This window comes from Mesoplodon bidens (assembly GCF_964165515.1).
Source record: "Mesoplodon bidens genome assembly, chromosome: 11".
In the NCBI taxonomy this organism is placed as follows: domain Eukaryota; kingdom Metazoa; phylum Chordata; class Mammalia; order Artiodactyla; family Ziphiidae; genus Mesoplodon; species Mesoplodon bidens.
Genome location: NC_138167.1, coordinates 48,245,319 through 48,263,976, shown reverse-complemented (window position 1 = coordinate 48,263,976; position 18,658 = coordinate 48,245,319). Strand labels below are relative to the sequence as shown.

General features: G+C 41.6%; 2 protein-coding genes across 9 annotated transcripts in view; one reads left to right on the top strand and one right to left on the bottom strand.

Moving 5' to 3' along the window:
• Nucleotides 1-4,836, bottom strand: part of SENP1 (SUMO specific peptidase 1) — a 57,731-nt gene extending 52,895 nt beyond the window's left edge. Inside the window, exons 1-3 of one of the 3 annotated variants that reach the window (XM_081248879.1) lie at nt 4,789-4,836; nt 4,156-4,265; nt 573-620 (exon numbers count right to left, since the gene is read on the bottom strand). In XM_081248879.1, coding sequence (XP_081105005.1) covers nt 573-620; nt 4,156-4,207 — 100 coding nt within the window. In that variant the 5' untranslated portion in view covers nt 4,208-4,265; nt 4,789-4,836. The other 2 variants (XM_081248881.1, XM_081248880.1) reach the window with 2 other exon arrangements.
• The window catches only part of PFKM (phosphofructokinase, muscle), a 43,690-nt gene continuing 29,185 nt past the window's right edge, over nt 4,154-18,658 (top strand). The window contains exons 1-2 of one of the 6 annotated variants that reach the window (XM_081248871.1): nt 4,946-5,007; nt 6,080-6,170. In XM_081248871.1, coding sequence (XP_081104997.1) covers nt 6,089-6,170 — 82 coding nt within the window. In that variant the 5' untranslated portion in view covers nt 4,946-5,007; nt 6,080-6,088. Of the gene's footprint in view, nt 4,174-4,922; nt 5,008-5,865; nt 6,171-6,823; nt 6,947-8,349; nt 8,458-18,658 lie in introns of those variants that run through there. The other 5 variants (XM_081248878.1, XM_081248877.1, XM_081248876.1 and 2 more) reach the window with 5 other exon arrangements.

Sequence of the window (18,658 nt, the reverse complement as noted above, 5' to 3'; positions counted from 1 at the left end):
GTACCACCTACATTACTGCTGCTTTTACGCTTGCTTCCAGACATCCGGGGCTTGAAATAAAGACACCGTACTACTGTACTCTATACAGTACTGTACAGTAAAGTACACAAAAGCACAAAGACTTGTAGAGGATGCACGCAAGTGACAATGTACGCCAGACACATGAACTAACTTACGTGACTGGACACGCAAACGCACGTTCGCATCTTTGAAAAGAAAGTTCACAACTTGAAGGTTTGTATGTAGGGGACTTACTCTATTAGGTATTTTAAGTACTTAAAAAACAAGGCCTTGCACACAGAAAAGCTTGCTACTGCGTATTTAGCTTTTTCAATACAATGAATGACAAAATGCTTTAAAATGTTGCTGTAAACAATATCCCAACCAAAAGAAAATTGTTTGGTATACTGTATTGCATAATAAGGATGAGATCTCCTTCAAAATTATTATTAAGCACAAAGACACAAATATTGAAAATATTATTCAGCACAAAGATGCAAATATTCTTTCACTCCAGCTCATCTAATCAGAGTAACTAAAAGGACTGAACACCACTCCATAGTCAGTCTTACCCATGTCAGGTGTTTTCACATCACTGACTTCAGCAAAGATACAAAGTCCTATAAAAGAAGCCAGAAAATAGAAATGTTACATTCTGAAACACGTCTTTCATGTCATTACAGAACAGGAAGCCACTCAGAAGTGACACTTGTATTCTTAGTGGAGAAAAATATAACATGGTAAGGCAAGCTGATGGGAAGAGAACGGGGACTAAAACTAGCCTGAGGTAGTTCCAAACATTTCTGCAACATGTGTAATACTAAAGAGCAATTATGGACTACCCACAGAATCACAGATTACAGCACAAAGCAGGTTAGGAGAGCCAACCCTTTGCAGATTAATTTGCATATGATCATAAAGTTAATGACTGCACTGAAACTACAACCTAAACATTCTTCCCAATCCATTACTCTTTCTATTACCTCATGCTAAACCATTTTATTTTATTTTATTTTATTTGGACCACTGTTAAAGTCTTTATTGAATCTGTTACAATATTGCTTCTGTTTCATGTTTTGGTTTTTTGGCCCCGAGGCACATGAGATCTTAGCTCCCTGACCAGGGTTCCCCCTGCATTGGTAGGCGAAGTCTTAACCACTGGACCACTAGGGACATCCCACTAAACCATTTTATAAACAAGTGACAGATAGTGTGGTAGTCCTGTTAGGACTTCTCTTCTCCATATGTCTTAGCAGCCAAACAAAAAGTTATCAAGGAACACTTCGCAGTTGTACCAAGTACCTTTCCCCCCATCATTACTCAAACAGTTGCAAACCAAAGCCCCTCTGCCTACATGAAATTGTTTTTTTCCTCGATATATCTAATTTGCCCAGAAAAAGAAGTTAAAAGCCTAACTGGTGGAACTAGGTTAATAAATGTACCCTTGGACACAGGCTTCTTGGCAGATTTACAATAGGAGGAGACTAGAGATGGTACATATATATAGTCATAATCTTATCACATATTTTTAAAAAGATTGAGCACTTCACCAAATACAGAGCACTATCAGAGCTTCAATCTAAGGAAACTGCATGATGATAACAGGGATTCTTTACGGCCCCAATAACGAAGTGCACACATAAAGGAAGGCTGCTTGAGCTCTTCCTGGCATAGGTACAGACTAAGCAGAGTAATCATCTGATTACCTAAGTCTTGCCAAGGAGGTTTCCCAAAGAATTGAAGCCCTAGGTTTAGGCTTCAAATATATTTCCAAATGCTCAACTTACTAAAAGGTTTCTATCTGGTAATTCTACAGATTATTCTTTCCGCTTCTTTCTTTTTTAATAAAGCCAAATTCCCTGGTTCCCCCATTAAGGGAAAAAAAAATCCTATCAACCAATAAACTAGCAGTGGCTTTTTCACATTTCACTCTTTCAGGTCATCCCATAACTGTCATTGCTAGTCTTTTTTTTTTTTTTTTTTTTTTTAACAAACCTACCCTTTTAGTATTTATTTAAAGTTTCATAACACACCTGTTTGGCTTGGGTGGGGAGGGGTGAGGGGACATTTTTTTCAGGTTTAGTTTTAAAATATTTGCTCATTTTCTACTGTCCAATCATTTCAGCACTTCCAAAGGTTCCCTAGGACACTTTGCCTCTCTTCTCTCCCTGTCCCCCAGCCGCCCCCAGCTCTGGGGGCCCATGGGCCAGGAGTCATCACTAGTCCTTTTTGTTGTGTTAAGAAGAATGCCAATTTAAAAGCCTGGTGCCCATTAGAACAATCCCATGTTAACTTCCTTTGCATTGCTGAGATAGATGTGAAGAGGGAAGCAAGCAAATCAAAGAATGTTAGAGATTACGTCCAGAGTGGTTAAGTGACTTGCCTGAAATCACAAAGATGGGGCAAAGGGAAGACAAAAATCCAGGCATCCTCACTTCCAAGCAAATGTTCTTTCAATAAACAACACAAAATTTCACATCCTTTAGCATATCCTTATTCAAGGATTCATACACATTGGCAAGATAAAAGTAATCCCTAGCTAATTCTGGGGAATCCACACTTTTTTTATAATTGTAGGAATTAAAGCCCCACATTTACATTTTAATACAAATACATCCAGCTCCTTCAGTGTGCTACTTCCTTTTTGCTACTTTGCAAATACAATGGGAGAAGGAATATTTTACCCCAAGATTCAACATGAAATGTTGGACCTGGAACCTCTGATACCACCAAATTCTTTCAAGCATTAAGAATTTTTTCCCTCTAAGAAGAGCATTCTAGTAACACATTTTCTACTTCACTTTGTTCATTTAATTTACTAAAAGAACATAAGTAGTTACAGGTATTCAGGTGAAGTCAGGTAAGTAGCTGAACACAAGATAATAGGAAATCTGAAAGAAAAAAAAAAAAGATGGCAAAGTCCTGGCAATAACAGAATGTAATGAGTATGGTAAAACATTTATAAGTTTACATACATGCAAAGAGGTGATTATAAAAGTGAATGTTTAGAGCTATGATGAAGTTTTTTGAAAGTATATATTGAGGAGAGGCATTGTACAATTAGCTTTATGCAGGACCAAGATGTAGTAAGAACAATTTATGATATGAGAAGGGCTTGGAAGTGATCATATGAATTATCGTACTATGAACTCTGGGAAATTATGTTTATGAGACAGTTTGTACTATATCATTATGTATTTTTTTGTTGTTTTTCATATTTTTACAAGGAATCTCTCCAATTAGACTCTAACACTTTAAACACCAAAGATTCACTTTCTTTCATACACAAACATTTACTGTGCACCAATAACATACGGGGGACTGGTGATACAAAGATGAATAAGAACTGGTCCCTGCTGCTGAGAATCTCACTGTCCACGGGAGGAAACCAGATTCATCAACAGATACTTACAGCCATACAATAAAGCTAGTGCAATTGGTAGGAGGTGTAGGAGTCAGCTAAAGAAAAGGAAAGACTTCCGAAGCAGCAGTCAAGAGTTACATCACCTCAGCTTGAGGAAGAAGGACCTGTCTTTTAATCCATTTGCTCCCTCTAGATTTGTCATCAGATGGGTGATACGAAGACCATCTTTGCAGTTGGGATAATTAATTGGAATTAGGTAAGAGTGAATGAGGCTTCTCAAGATAAAAACAAATGAGGCTTCCAAAATGGGACTAGAGGGAAAAAAGGGAAACACTAAATTGGAAGGTTAAGGGATCATGCTTAAAGAGATGCTTAAGGTTTCACGGTAACTGTAATTTCAAATTCAGTGTAATCTATCTTTCACCACGAGTCCTTAACCCAAATTATCTTTATAGAGAGTAAAGATTTAGGAGATGATGCGATCTACTCCATCCAAAAACATCCAATTGGAAGAGGGACCCTAAATCAAATAGTTAGTGGCCTATAAAAGGCTTTATATAAATTTCATAAGAATCACCACCACCCCAAATATAAGTGAACCAAACGTGAGGTGAAATGACTTAACAAGGCTGACGTGAAAGTGATAAAGGAGCAAGTTATTGCCAACAAGATAGTGGAAATACTGCAGAGGCACCGATAAACAGAAATCACCAAGCTCAAGAGAAACTGGACATATATCCAGGGAGATCACGTTAGGGGACCCCAAGAAAGAGACGGTTGAAGGGAATTACCAGAAGGCGATGAGCCAGGTAAGCAAACGGTGGTGGTTAAGGGGATTTTCATAACCTGGGCAGGAGGGTCCAGACGTTTCTCTCTGGTGGTGGCACTAGCGGTATCACATCTCGGGGAGACACCACAGAGTAAAAAGAGTTGGAGAAATGTTTACGTGAGACGCAGAAGTAGTCGAGAAATATCTTTCAGGTCTCAAGGAAGGCGGGAGGTGAAGCAGGCATAACAGAAAAGCTGAGCTTCCCGGTGTAAACAGCTTTCCCCTGAGAGAAGACCTGCTCTGGCGGGAAAGCCCCGAAATCCCAACCGGCCTTTTCCTCACACGTAGGGCTGGGTGTTGAGATGGGGCCGGCCGTGACCTTAGCGAGACAGCCTCTCCTCGACCCCGGAGAAAGAGGCCTCAAGGAACGGCCTCGGGAAACCTAACTAACGGCCACCGGCCAGATCGCGGCCGGCAGACAGCAGGGGTGAGGGGAGGTGGTCCCAGGGGGCGGGGCAGAGGAAAAAGCGCCGTCCCCACAGCCGTCCCCGCTTCCGTCCAGCCCAGCCCAGACTGCAGGGCCCGGGCCCGCACTGCCTCCCGGCCCAAGCTCCCTCCATCCTCACCCCTCCCCCAGCTTCCCGCCGCCACTCACCGAACCGGAACCGGCTGCTATGCGAAGGGGTTTCCGGCCGGGCGCGGAAAGCAAAACCCGGGAACCGCCGCGAACCGGAACCGCCTCCACAAGACCGGAAGAGCTGTTCGGTGGCAGCGGAGGAGGGGGTGTGGGGCGAGAGGTCAAAGAGCAGAATCGAGGACCCGCGCAACGCCTGCGCAGTGTGGCGAGGCCTGAGAAGCGAAGGGATCTTCTAAGGTTGTGGTTATAATTTCCTCTTTCAGTTTAGGCTTTTTCTCGTTCTCGTTGTTAGAATACTGTTAGTTTGCCCTTCGTCCTTCGCTTTTCTCTGTTCCCTCGGCCCCCTTACCTGCTGCCTTCTGGTTCCGCTCTGGCGGTTTTTGCTTACTCTCTGGTTTCCACGGCAGCTTCTTGCTGTGGCCCTCGATCTGCGGGAACCTGTGGCCACCTTGACAGATGTTGACCTGAGAGCTAAATCTAACTCAGGCTAGATTCATGTTTTATTGAGAATCACAAAACGTCAGTGCTTGTAAAGGTTATTGGCGATCATTCAGTCTGAGTTTTAGAGATGTGAAGTCTTTTCCCAAAGTTATAAAGTACATGGCAGATCTGGGCCTAGTAAACAAGTTTATTAACTTGCAGCCCTATACTCTTTGCACTACATCATGCTTGATTGGCCGTTGGGGAAAAGGGGGCAGGGAGCAGCTTGGGATTGGCTTAGGTTGGACTCTAGAAACGTGTAGAAATTTCCAGAACTCTGGAGGAGTTTGAAACACTCCTCCAGGAGGTGTGAGGAAAGCTATCCGGGGTCAAACCCAGATTTCTGCCCTATGAAGAACTAAATGGCCATGTTGTTGTTCCTGGAACCGAATTGATTAACCTTTAATCTTTATTTTTAAGAGAAAATAATGAGAAGAAATGTGTTTGTTCATTTAGACTTGTTACCAAGTCCCTCAGCTTGGCGGGCCTCAGGACCCAGGCCCTGTCTAGAAGTCTTGGAGAAATGCTTCTGAGTAAGCAGTCTAGACCCAGATGACAGCCACAGTCTGAGGTCAGACTTGGCTGAGCTGGAGGCCCCCAGCCGTTTAGCTACTCCCAGCTGCTGGAGAAGATGCTTGCTGAGTTCAGGATATCTTGCCCTGTCAAATGTATAAGAGTAGATGATAGGTGTCACTTCATACGCTGACATTTTATACTGTCAGGTCCTAAGGCCTGTTAGTAGTGAACATACCTGGTCCATGTCACTTTTGTCCTTCTTAATCATTCCACAGATCTGTTGATTTGCATTAAACTCTGTCTCTATTTCTAGGAGACAACCATGCATAAAGAGGAGTTGCATCTGAAATTTTTCATGTGTGTGATTCAGTCTCGCCTGTTAGTCAGGACTCCTCAGAGAACAGGTACCAGTGTCTCCTGATCATACTCCAGTGACAGAATGGGTTCTCTTGCAGGGAATCGCAGTACAGGATATGAGACTTACTAGTGTAGAGGCCGGCTTTAGCAGTCAACTGACCTTGTTTATTCCCTCCCCACTATGATAAAATGTTTATGACTGAGTCCTGTCTTTTCCTTGTACGAGTATCAGGTGAGATTTTGGCCTGATGTGTGGGGATAGGCCCCAGGCAGGTAAGGAGGACTTGGGAGTTGAGGGAGAACAGATTTATAGCACATGAGCTGGTAGTTGATTTCTCTGTCCTTTGTGAATTATTTCAACCTTTCCAGATTCATCTGTGGGAGTCCTTGTTGCCATTGGAATTGACACTCCAAAACCTATAAGATAGAGTCCCAAAGAAAAATGACTTTCTCTTCCACCCCAGTCTTAAAGTTTCTAGTTATGTGTTCTGCTTTTACCTCATTTATGTCAAAATAGTAGAACCTTTTGGAAGTAAGATAGTTGTTGATAAGAGCCATCACTTCTCTAATTTGTCACTGGATTTATGCGAAAAATGCCCTGGAAAGCTAACTGAGAGCCATAGAGAAAGTGAAAGAGAATAAAGAGCACTCCCCTCCCTGAATCCCACCTTGAGGGTGACCTAGAAATGTTGCTTCTCAGCTGGGGAAGCTTCAACTTGCAGCATGCTCATACAAAAGCCACCACCCGAGACAGACGCCTTGAAGAGTCTAGATACTATGGATGATCCAGACACCGTGGAAGGCATACCTATTTTTAAAAATGGTGAGGCATGTGGTTAAACAAGGGGGAGGAATGTGGAAAGGAGTATTGGAAAGTGAAAAATTTATGAGTAGCATTTTAAATTAGGATAGACTTAACTAAATTCAAAATATGAGTTAAGACACAGGAGAGAAAGGTGTGTGTGTGTGTGTGTGTGTGTGTGTGTGTGTGTGTGTGAGAGAGAGAGAGAGAGAGAGAGAGAGAGAAATCTGTAAAACTGCAGAAAGAGGGACAGTTCCCTCTATGAAGAATAGCTTGATTTAGTCAATAGTAAGTCATTTGGCTCCCTCATAACTGTAAGCTGCTAATCTGGTTTAACCTATTATTAGGAACCTTGATACATAAAAATGTGAAACTTAAAAAAATAAATTAGGAGTTATTATATCACAAAGTGATTCCAAATATCATGAAAATATATTCACCTTCAGAATTCACTTAATAACAAATTTCTCTTTAAGTAGTGTCCAACTCTTAGGCAATTTATATGAAACTTCAGAAACACATTTCTGTGTTTTTTCTCAACTTAAATATATCTGTATTGGAGTCAGTTCACTGCAAACATTTATTGAGTTCCCATATGTACCCAATAATATGCTAGAAATGATATAAGAGAGGTTGTAACATAGCCTTGTCATTGTCCCAGTAGTTTACAGTTTGGAAATGCCTTAGAGTTTCTTTAGTCCAACTCCTTATATTTCCAGAAGGAATTCAGGTCTAAAAAGGTTTTCCTCAAGAAGTTAACAAATTCATTGGAGTAATTACTCCCAGCACCTATGAAGTATATAACAATATTTATTCAATAATTTTTGAGCACTTACTATTTGAAGTCATTGTACTAGACTCAGTAGGAGATGAGAAAATGAACTAGATGATTTCCCTCTCCCCCAGGAGCTGACGATCAAGAAGGGAGATAATAAGTTAAGAGCTTGATAACTTTGGTTCAAAAATGTTGAATTTAAAAAGAGGATGCCTTGGAGATGTAGGAAAGGGAGGGGCCAGCTGACTGCTTAGGTATTTCACTGAACTCCAGCATGTTGGCAGGGCACCGTGGTCCAGGATCCAGTCCTAAGCTTTGAAATGGCATACATTCTAACTTAATTCAGTCCCCTTAGTGTACCCAGGGTTAACCAGACTCACAAGAAAATGGTTTGTATATAAGAATCCCAATTTATTAAGCTGTTGGAAGAATACATACCTATATATGGCAACTGTGTGTGGGTCTGTGTCCCTTTAATCAGACATTGCTTTGCCCATGCATAAAAAGCTGCTAGGTAAAGAAATAAGCCCAGCTGGTGGACTTGTCCTACAGTTTCCCGAATTTGTATAGATTATTTCTTATTTGCCCTCTTCTTCCCTGCTTTTCCCATTCTCATTTTGCTCTATACTTAATACTCACCTCAGACCCCCTTTGCTCTGATGACCCATTTGGAACTGCTTCTGTGGTTTGAACTCAGCATTATCCCATGGACACAATTTTGATGTTCAACTTCTGGCTTTAAGCACTGAGGCCTCAGGTAAGAGCTACATTTAACCCTTTCAACTCTCCCATTAGAGACTGAGAATCAAATATCTTCCCAGTTTGCCCCACTGGGGCCTCCATTCCTCCTTTTCTGCCTTTCTCCCTGCCTACTTCCTCTCCTTCATTCCCTCCTCTTCCCTTCCTTTTTTTCCTTCCTCTCTACCCCCCTCCTTCTCTCCCTCCTTCTTTTTGTTCCTTCCAAGAAAAGTTGTTTAGCACATACTATGTCAGGCACTGTACTTGGCACTGGGAATAAAGTAAGGAAAATTAGGACATTGCCTGCCTTCATGAGGTTTATGGTCTTGTGGGAGGAAGAAGTAATCACATGATCACACATGTGGCTAGATAATTAGAATGGTGCACGTACAATGAAGGAAAATAATACCACGTAATCAGAGTGTAAAACAGAACCTATGCCTTCTGGGTCTTACCACTTGTAAGCTGTAAGAACCTGTATTCTTGCTAAAGGAAAATCAGTGGGAGCTCTGCCTCTATCAAGACTGCCTTCATCTCAACCTAGTCACCATTCAACATTGAGCTCCCGATCCCAACCTCCCAGGACCAGCTCCAAGGAACTTGTGTTTTCATGAAGCTAAAATTCTCAGGGCTTTTTATAGTGTCAACTAAATTGGAAGGATCATTGAGTGGGAAAATAGCCTTAAAGATGCTTTTCTTCCAGTCAAATATGCAAGGATACCAGTAGACCTGTGGAACACTTTTTTTCATCTTCCACTGGTTAATAGAAATGATCTTATTTATCATTTTGGACCACCCTACTCTGGGTGGCCCCCTGGTAACTGCCTCTCAGTTAACCCAGGGAAATATGTATAAGAGCCTGAAGATATATTCCTTGGACTTGCTAAACAGCTAGGCCTTTCACATTATGCTTGATGAGGTGAAGCAGAAGACCTGCAGTAGAAGACTCACTCCCGATGTTGTCTTATATAATGATTATTTGTCTTCTCTGATATCCCCCCAAACTTTCTTCTTTAAGAAAAGAAAAAGTGTATCTGGTCCAAGCTTGAGTCTTCACACCTCGGCTAAGACTTTGTTTACCTCTGCCCTTATCAAGACTTGAATGTGGTGCTTCAGCCTGCGGTAGGGGTCATCTTGTTACCTGTAACCTCTTTCTTGAGCTAGCGTTCTCAAGAAGTTGATCCTCATTGGCAGAAATGACTCCATAGGAACCACCCAGGCCTTTGAGACATGCAGATTGATTCTTCAAGTGACTGGTGTTCCTAGACCTCCACAACTTAGAACAGTGGTTCTCAAACTTCATTGTGCATCTGAATCACTTGGAGGGCTTGTTAAACCACATTGCTGTGTCTCAGCCCCAGAGTTTCTGATTCAGTAGGTTCCAGGTAGGGCCCAAGAATTTTCATTTCTGACAAGGATCCAGGTGATGCTGAATCTGCTGGACTGGAATCAAGAAGCTTTGTCTTAAGCCAGTGCACTGTGTCAGAAACTTTAATATTTGTTGCTAGTAGAGGCTGCAGTGTCTCCAGGGGCCATCCTATGCCAACTAGAGCTAAAGATGACTCTCCAGCGCAGACAGTGGTTTCATGCTTGTGCCCAGGGTCTGTCCTCAGGGAGCTTACATTCTAGTGGAGGCAAACACACAATGGCATATTAGTCAGGTAATGACTAGATGAGATCCAGGGGCTGTGTAGAAGTGAGAGGACCAGATATTTGTTTCAACCCAGAGAGAGACCCATACCTAATTGCTACATATGTTTCACAATACGAACCCACCAAGTCATAGTAACCCATTTACAGTTCTGATCCTAGTCCAAAGGAAATCTTGGTGATCCTCTGGTATGATACTCCTAACTTTTTCCTGCCTCAGAACCTTTGCATTTTCTACTCTCCCCATCTGAAATCTCTCCCTCCAACTGGTAGCGTGGTTTTCTCTCCTGTTTGTTCAGACTTCTTCCTAGAATGTCATTACGGCACGGCTTTTCCAGAACACCCGACTTCAGATAGCACGCTTGTTGCTCTGCTTCTTTGCCCTGCTTTATTTTTCTTCAAAGCATTTATCACTAATTGACTAATTTGTTCATTATCGGCTTTCCTCACTATTATTTAAGCTCCATAAGGATAGACAGGTTTTTTTTTTTTTTTCCAATCCTGGATCCCCTTGTGTCTAGAACAGTGCCTAACATGTAATAGGTGCTCAATATTTGTTGACTGAACACAAGAAACCTATAGTATGCTATTTCCTCTTCTCCTGGGTTAGAGTTACACCTGGATGACTGATATACCTACTTCTCATTCCTAAATGATGGTCCTGGTACACCATCACTAGCTTCATCAACATAATCTTTATCTTCTCATACCATCCTAGTGGTAGTGAATGGACTCATGAGTATGGCATACAACATCCTCTTTATTGCCCCTCATCTATACCAGCCTTTAGTAATCATTGTGAAAGAGATCTTCTGTCTTCATGAACTACTCAACTTCCTGGCAGTAATGTCTAATTTTATCCTAGTTTAGAGAGTCCTCTCCAAAGCTCTCTATATGTTTATTTAACTACCATTACTTAACAGGGTTAATGGGCAGAGCATATGAACCAAGTACTTTAGGATACCTCAGCTGGTTTACTCAAGTGCTCTTCCTATCTAGCTGCTGCAGAATTCTCTTTAAACATCTTCTTGTACTTCTCTCCCCCAGAATGCCTTATTTCATGATAATTATAATTTTTGCCCCTATTATTTGCCTGGACTTCATGCCAATATCCCAAATAGCTGTCTAATACCTAGAAAGCTCTGGGGAGTCTAAGAGGACCTTCTAAATGTCTTCCTGTACTATGAGGATCTATGTAAAGAATATGTCTTTCATTGCTTCGTACCAGCATATGACATATAAGGTGAGCTGTCGTATAAGGTAGCTCTCCTTTGTGCACATTAGCTTTACCCAATGTGCTGAAAACAAGAAGACCACCAACAGATAGTACAAGGTAGAAGAAATAGTGGACTTTAACCACAGGGCCTTCTGGGTCCAACTGACTTTCTTATGGGTTCAAGTCTTTTTTCCCCTCACTCTCTGCCAAGTCCCCTAAAGCCTGAATTCTAGCTACCAACCTCGACAACTGAAGAAAGCTGATTATATTTTGGACAGAGTTCTAGATTTCCAGCAGAACCCTAGCTAATTCCTATCACTGAGTCATTAGAATGGGCATAAACCCCTCTTGAGAAGCCTATTTGAGGACCCCAGGTTTTTTTCCAGTACAAACCCAGGACATTTTAGCTTTCTCCTCTGGAAGAGGCGTCCAGGGTGTCCTTTTTCAGCCCCATTAAACCATACCAGTAATGAAAATAATCTTGTAATAAGGGCAAATTCAGCTACTGGCTTAGTCTGGTTGCCTCAAGATTTTTTTGGGTACCATCTCTTGTTTGCCTAACTTGCTGCTTTGTTTTTGTGACTCCTGGTCCTTAACTCTGCTAAGCTGTGTGCTTTACTCCTGACAGTTTCCTTAGGCACCCTAGCTTGTATGACAATGTTTAGACCCCTTTCTCAACTTCTTCTTCCTTAGTCACCATACTATGTTTACCTGTAGGCATCACATACCAGCACCATGCCCTGAGGGATGCTTCTCAGCCTCCCCTATTAGAGGCCCAAGGATTGGATATATACCATATTTTTTAGAACTTCCCAGATCTCAAACATTCCCTTCTGTCATCAGTCCACCATCAAATTATACATCCAAATTTTGATTCATAAGTCAACTATAGCTCACTAAAATGCCCCTTCCAAGTTGTTAAGTTTCCTGGGAAACTATATTTGAAATTTAAGATTTTGATAAACAGAAAATTATGAAAAAGTGAAATGTGTGGTCTTGGAGTTTAAGTTTAAAATTAAGGAGGGCTTCCCTGGTGGCGCAGTGGTTGAGAGTCTGCCTGCCGATGCAGGGGACACGGGTTCGTGCCCCGGTCCGGGAAGATCCCACATGCCGCGGAGCGGCTGGGCCCGTGAGCCATGGCCGCTGGGCCTGTGCGTCCAGAGCCTGAGCTCCGCAACAGGAGAGGCCATAGCAGCGAGAGGCCTGCGTACCGCAAAAAAAAAAAAAAAAAAAAGATTAAAATTAAGGAAAATCCATATAAGGAGCTGTCATGGTTTTATCATATCATCCATCTCTCTAATACTGGAATATGTATATCCATTGCTGTTCTTCTCTCAAACAGTACTAAATAAACACTGCCAAATTCTTACTATCCAGGTCCCATTTTTTTTCTTACTCTATTTTCCCTCAACTAATATATTTATGGCATAAGAATTTGATATATTATAATTGTTAATTGGGTTATTGACTTCTTCAATTATATCCCAGGTCCAATGAAATATAAGCTTCCTATGAACCTTTGATAGCCCCTCTAGATAAGCTTCTTGAGAACTTACTATACCTCAGTACCTGACACAGTGGCTGGCACATAATGAGTCCTCAATAAATATTTGTTGAATGTATGAATAAATTAATAATGAATAGGGGTTTCTCAAAATTCTTATCAGGAAGACATTTACAGCCATTTCTTAATATGATGTATTTCTTCCATTAGCTACTCTCTATTTTGGGTTGGTTTTTTACTAATTTAGCTCTCAGAGAGTAACATCTTCAAATTTGGGGATTACACCAGGATGACCATAGGCAAGGCCTAAGTACTTTCTGTGATTCCAACCTCCAACTGACCTGAAAGTTCCCTAGGTGCCTTTTGAGATGATATTTCTTTGAATTGTGCTCATATAGTTTTCTAGGAACTCCTAGGGATGATTGATCCCTGGACAGAAAAAGGGATCTAAACGATCAAGTATCTTGGGATAAGGCTATGAGTGAGTGACATTTCCTTGTCTTTACCTAATTAAGGTAGACTCATTAATGTAGTAATTCATTAAGAACACTTTCAGTGAAGATATAGGAGTCGGTAGTGGGTAGAAAAGGGAAGGGGTGGATTGATTTTTAAATTTCAGCCTTTAGATTAATTTTTGGAGTTAAAAACCCCAGAATGTACAGGGAGCTTTTCCAGCCTCTCCTTTTTCAAATTTTAAATACATATTTTTTGAGATGTAATTCACATATCATAATTCACCCATTTAATATGTATAATTTGGGCTTCTATCTTCCAGTTTCCCATGTAAGGCACTTGGAAGTCACACTTCATGCTAACAGCAAGTAATGGTAAAAAGACTGAAAAACCAACAACTCTTCTTGAATCTGTAAGAGAGGGGAGGACAAAGGGCAAACTGTTGACCCCAAAATTGGAGAGACAAACAGGTGAATACAGTTTATCACAGCTTACTGGAGCAGAGACCCAGGAGTGGAAACCTCGGGAACCAGTGAAGGGGTAGGAAAGCCTGAACTGTAATTGATAAATTGCTGGAGGCTCAGTGCACACAATTCTGGGAGTTAAAAACTATAGGGGGATCCAATCAAAGGGGGACCTCACAATATTGTGAGATTTACTTCCAGGAGTTTGACCAGATTCCCACAGTAAATAATCAGAGAAAAATCTCCTTGGGCTTCTAGCAGGGAGAGGAGAAGAGGAACCATTTTGAACTAAACCAGAGTGCTACCAAGTCCAGGCTTTACTCACGACAAGCCAGTAAATTGAGAGATGAGTCGTTGGGGCAAGGAATAGCAGCTTTATTTGGAAAGCCAGCAGACTGAGAAAATGGTAGATTAGTGTCCCCCAAAACCATCTTCCCTGAATTAGAATTCATGCTTCTTTTATACTAAAAGGGGGGTAAAGTCCTGGTTCCTACATGTGTTCATTTCTTCCTCCCTGCAGCCATTCACAGGTGGACCTGGTCAGAAGGTTTCCTGTGAGGTAAACAAAGGTATGTTAGCTTAACGTTCATTACATGGGAGGCAGGGTTCCCAGAGATGGACTATTATGTATAATTTTTTTTTTTTTTTTTGCGATACGCGGGCCTCTCACTGTAGTGGCCTCTCCCGTTGCGGAGCACAGGCTCCGGACGCACAGGCTCAGCGGCCATGGCTCACGGGCCCAGCCATTCCGCGGCATGTGGGACCTTCCTGGACTGGGGCACAAACCCCCGTCCCCTGCATCGGCAGGCGGACTCTCAACCACTGTGCCACCAGGGAAGCCCCATTATGTATAATTTAAGCTTATAGGCAACATCCCGTTAGTGATTGACTTGTAGCAAAAGGAATAGACTACAAAGGCTAAGGTAAAAGAAATAGATCCAATATGGATTCAGATTTGTTCCTGCCTGTTACAAGAGCACTTTATTCTTCTTAACAAGGCCTGCCTTCAGGAGAAACTAGTTAACCAGAGCCTAACTTACTGGGGTGAGTTATCAGAGTCTAACTGACCTGAGGAAGGGAAATACCCAACTCCAGCCCACTCTAGCTGTCCTATCCCACCTAAGGGGGGGAGGGGAGGAAAAAAAATGCAAGAAACACTTGTGAAATTCATAGTCCAGAGGCATAGGCACTGCAAAAGACTGAAATCTAACCATAGGACTGTAGAATGCTTTCCCTCCCCCCACATTTAAGACCACATCATTAAGGCCTATTTACAGCACTTTCTTTTATCTAGTATGTCATGTCTGGCTGCCAAGAAAAAGTTATAAGGCATATAAAAATGCAAAAAAACACAATTTGAAGAGACAGAGCAAACATCAGAACCAAATGTGGCAGCAATGTTGGAATTATCAGACCAGAAATTTTGAACACCTATGATTAATGTGCTAAGGGTTCTAATGGATAAAATAGACAGCTTGTAAGAACAGACAAGCAATGTAAGCAGAGGGATGGAAATCTTCAGAAATAGTATTATTTGAAACTTGAATTAGTTGCAAATGTATATTGCAAACTCCAGGGCAACCACTAAAAGAAGTGATAAGGTATTACTGATATGCTAAGAAAGGAGAGAAAATAGAGTCACATAAAATACTCAGGTAAAACCACAAAAGGCAGAAAAAGAGTGGAAGACAAAAATAGGAACAAAGAACAGGACAACAAATAGAAAATGGTAATGAATATGGTAGATATTAATCCAGTACTCATTTTGAATGTCAGTGGTCTAAATGTACCAATTAAAAGACAGATTGTCAGAGTTGATCTGAAAACATGACCCAACTATGTGTTATCTACAAAAAAACCCACTTTAAAGATATCTATAGATAAAAAGTAAATGGATGGAGAAAAGTATCCCATGCTAACACTAATCAAAGAAAGCAGGATAATTTTTAGACAGAGCAGACTTCAAAGAAGAGTTATCAGGGTTGAAAAAGGCCATTACATAATGATAAAGGGCTCAGTTCTCCAAGAAGATATAATAATTCTTAATGTCTATGTGCCTAACACACAGCATCAAACTACATGAGGTGAAAACTGATAGAACGAAAAGGAGAAATAGATGAATTGACCATCAGAAATGGAGACTTCAACATTTTTCAGGAGTGGACAGATGTAGCATACAGATAATAAGTATAGACGTAGTTAAACTCAACGCCATCAATGAACTGAATATTATTGACATCAGCAATTCATCCAGAGATTGGTTCAAGATGGCGGAATAGAGGACATGAACTCACTCCCTCTTACAAGACACCAGAATCACAACTAACTGCTGAACAGTAAATAGGAAGACACTGGGACTCACCAAAAAAGATACCCCACATCCAAAGACAAAGGAGAAGCCACAATGAGATGGTAGGAGGAGCACAGTCACAATAAAATCAAATCCCATAACGGCTGGGTGAGTGACTCACAAACTGGAGAACAATTATACCACAGAAGTCCACCACTGGAGTAAATGTTCTTAGCGCCACATCAGGCTTCCCAACCTGGGGGTCTGGCAACGGGAGGAGGAATTCCCAGAGAATCAGACTTTGAAACCTAGAGGGATTTGATTGCAGGACTTCAACAGGACTGGGGGAAAAAGAGACTCCATTCTTGGAGGGCACACACAAAGTAGTGTGTGCACCAGGACCCAGGGGGAAGGAGCAGTGACCCCCACAGGAGACTGAACCAGACCTACCTGGTAGTGTTGGAGGGTCTCCTGCAGAGGTGGGGGGTGGCTGTGGCTCATCGAGGGGACAGGAACACTGGCAGCAGAATTTCTGGGAAGTACTCCTTGGCATGAGCCCTCCTGGATAGCCCCACCAAAAAAGCCTATAGCCTCCAGTGCTGAGTTGCCTCAGGCCAAACAACCAACAGGGAGGGAACTCAGCCCCACACATCAGCAGACAAGCAGATTAAAGTTTTACTGAGCTTTGCCCACCAGAGCAACACCCAGCTCTACACATCACCAGTCCCTCCCATCAGGAGGCTTTGCACAAGCCTCTGAGATAGCCTCATCCACCAGAGGGCAGACAGCAGAAGCAAGAAGAACTACAATCCTGCAGCCTATGGACCGAAAACCACATTCACAGAAAGACAGATAAAATGAAAAGGCAGAGGACTATGTACCAAATGAAGGAACAAGATAAAACCCCAGAAAAACAACTAAATGTAGTGGAGATAGGCAACCTTCCAGAAAAAGAATTCAGAATAATGATAGGGAAGATGATCCAGGACCTCGGAAAAAGAATGGAGGCAAAGATCGAGAAGATGCAAGAAATGTTTAACAAGGACCTAGAAGAATGAAAGAACAAACACCTAAAAGAATTAAAGAACAAACAAACAGAGATGAACAATACAATAACTGAAATGAAAAATACACTAGAAGGAATCAGTAGCAGAATAACTGAGGCAGAAGAATGGATAAGTGACCTGGAAGGCAGAATGGTGGAATTCACTGCTGCAGAACAGAATAAAAAAAAAAAATGAAAACAGCCAAAGAGACCTCTGGGACAACATTAAACACACCAACATTTGCATTATAGGGGTCCCAGAAAGAGAAGAGAGAGAGAAAGGACCCGAGAAAATATTTGAAGAGATTATAGTTGGAAACTTCCCTAACATGGGAAAGGAAATAGCCACCCAAGTCCAGGAAGCGAAGAGAGTCCCAGGCAGGATAAACCCAAGGAGAAACGCTCCGAGACACATAGTAATCATATTGACAAAAATTAAAGACAAAAATTATTAAAAGCAACAAGGGAAAAATAATATACAAGGGAACTCCCATAAGGTTAACAGCTGAATTCTCAGCAGAAACTCTACAAGCCAGAAGGGAGTGGCACGATATATTTAAAGTGATGAAAGGGAAGAACCTACAACCAAGATTACCTGCAAGGGTCTCATTCAGATTTGACAGAGAAATCAAAAACTTTACAGGCAACCAAAAGCTAACAATTCAGCACCACCAAACCAGCTCTACAACAAATGCTAAAGGAACTTCTCTAAGTGGTAAACACAAGAGAAGAAAAGGACCTACAAAAACAAACCCAAAACAATTAAGAAAATGGTAATAGGAACATACATATCTATAATTACCTTAAATGTGAATGGATTAAATGCTCCAACCAAAAGACACAGGCTTACTGAATGGATACAAAAACAAGACATATATATACTGTCTACAAGAGACCCACTGCAGACCTAGGGACCCATACAGACTGAAAGTGAGGGGATGGAAAATGCAAATGGAAATCAAAAGAAATCTGGAGTAACAATACTCATATCAGATAAAATAGACTTTAAAATAAAGAATATTACAAGAGACAGAGAAGGCCACTACATAATGATCAAGGGATCAATCCAAGAAGAAGATATCAACAATTATAAATATATATGCACAGACATAGGAGCACATCAATACATAAGGCAAGGGGCTTCCCTGGTGGCGCAGCGGTTGAGAATCTGCCTGTTAATGCAGGGGACACGGGTTCAAGCCCTGGTCTGGGAAGATCCCACGTGCCGCAGAGCGACTAGGCCCGTGAGCCACAACTACTGAGCCTGCGCGTCTGGAGCCTGTGCTCCGCAACGAGAGGGGCCACGACAGTGAGAGGCCCGCGCACCGCGATGAAGAGTGGACCCCACTTGCCACAACTGCAGAAAGCCCTCACACAGAAACGAAGACCCAACACAGCCAAAAAAAAAATAAGTAAATAAAATAAAATAAAATAAAAGACATTAAAAAAATACATAAGGCAAATGCTAACAGCTTTAAAAGAGGAAATTGACAGTAACACAATAATAGTGGGGGACTTTAACCAATGGACAGATCATCCAGACAGAAAATTAATAAGGAAACACAAGCTTTAAATGACAAAATAGACCAGATAGATTT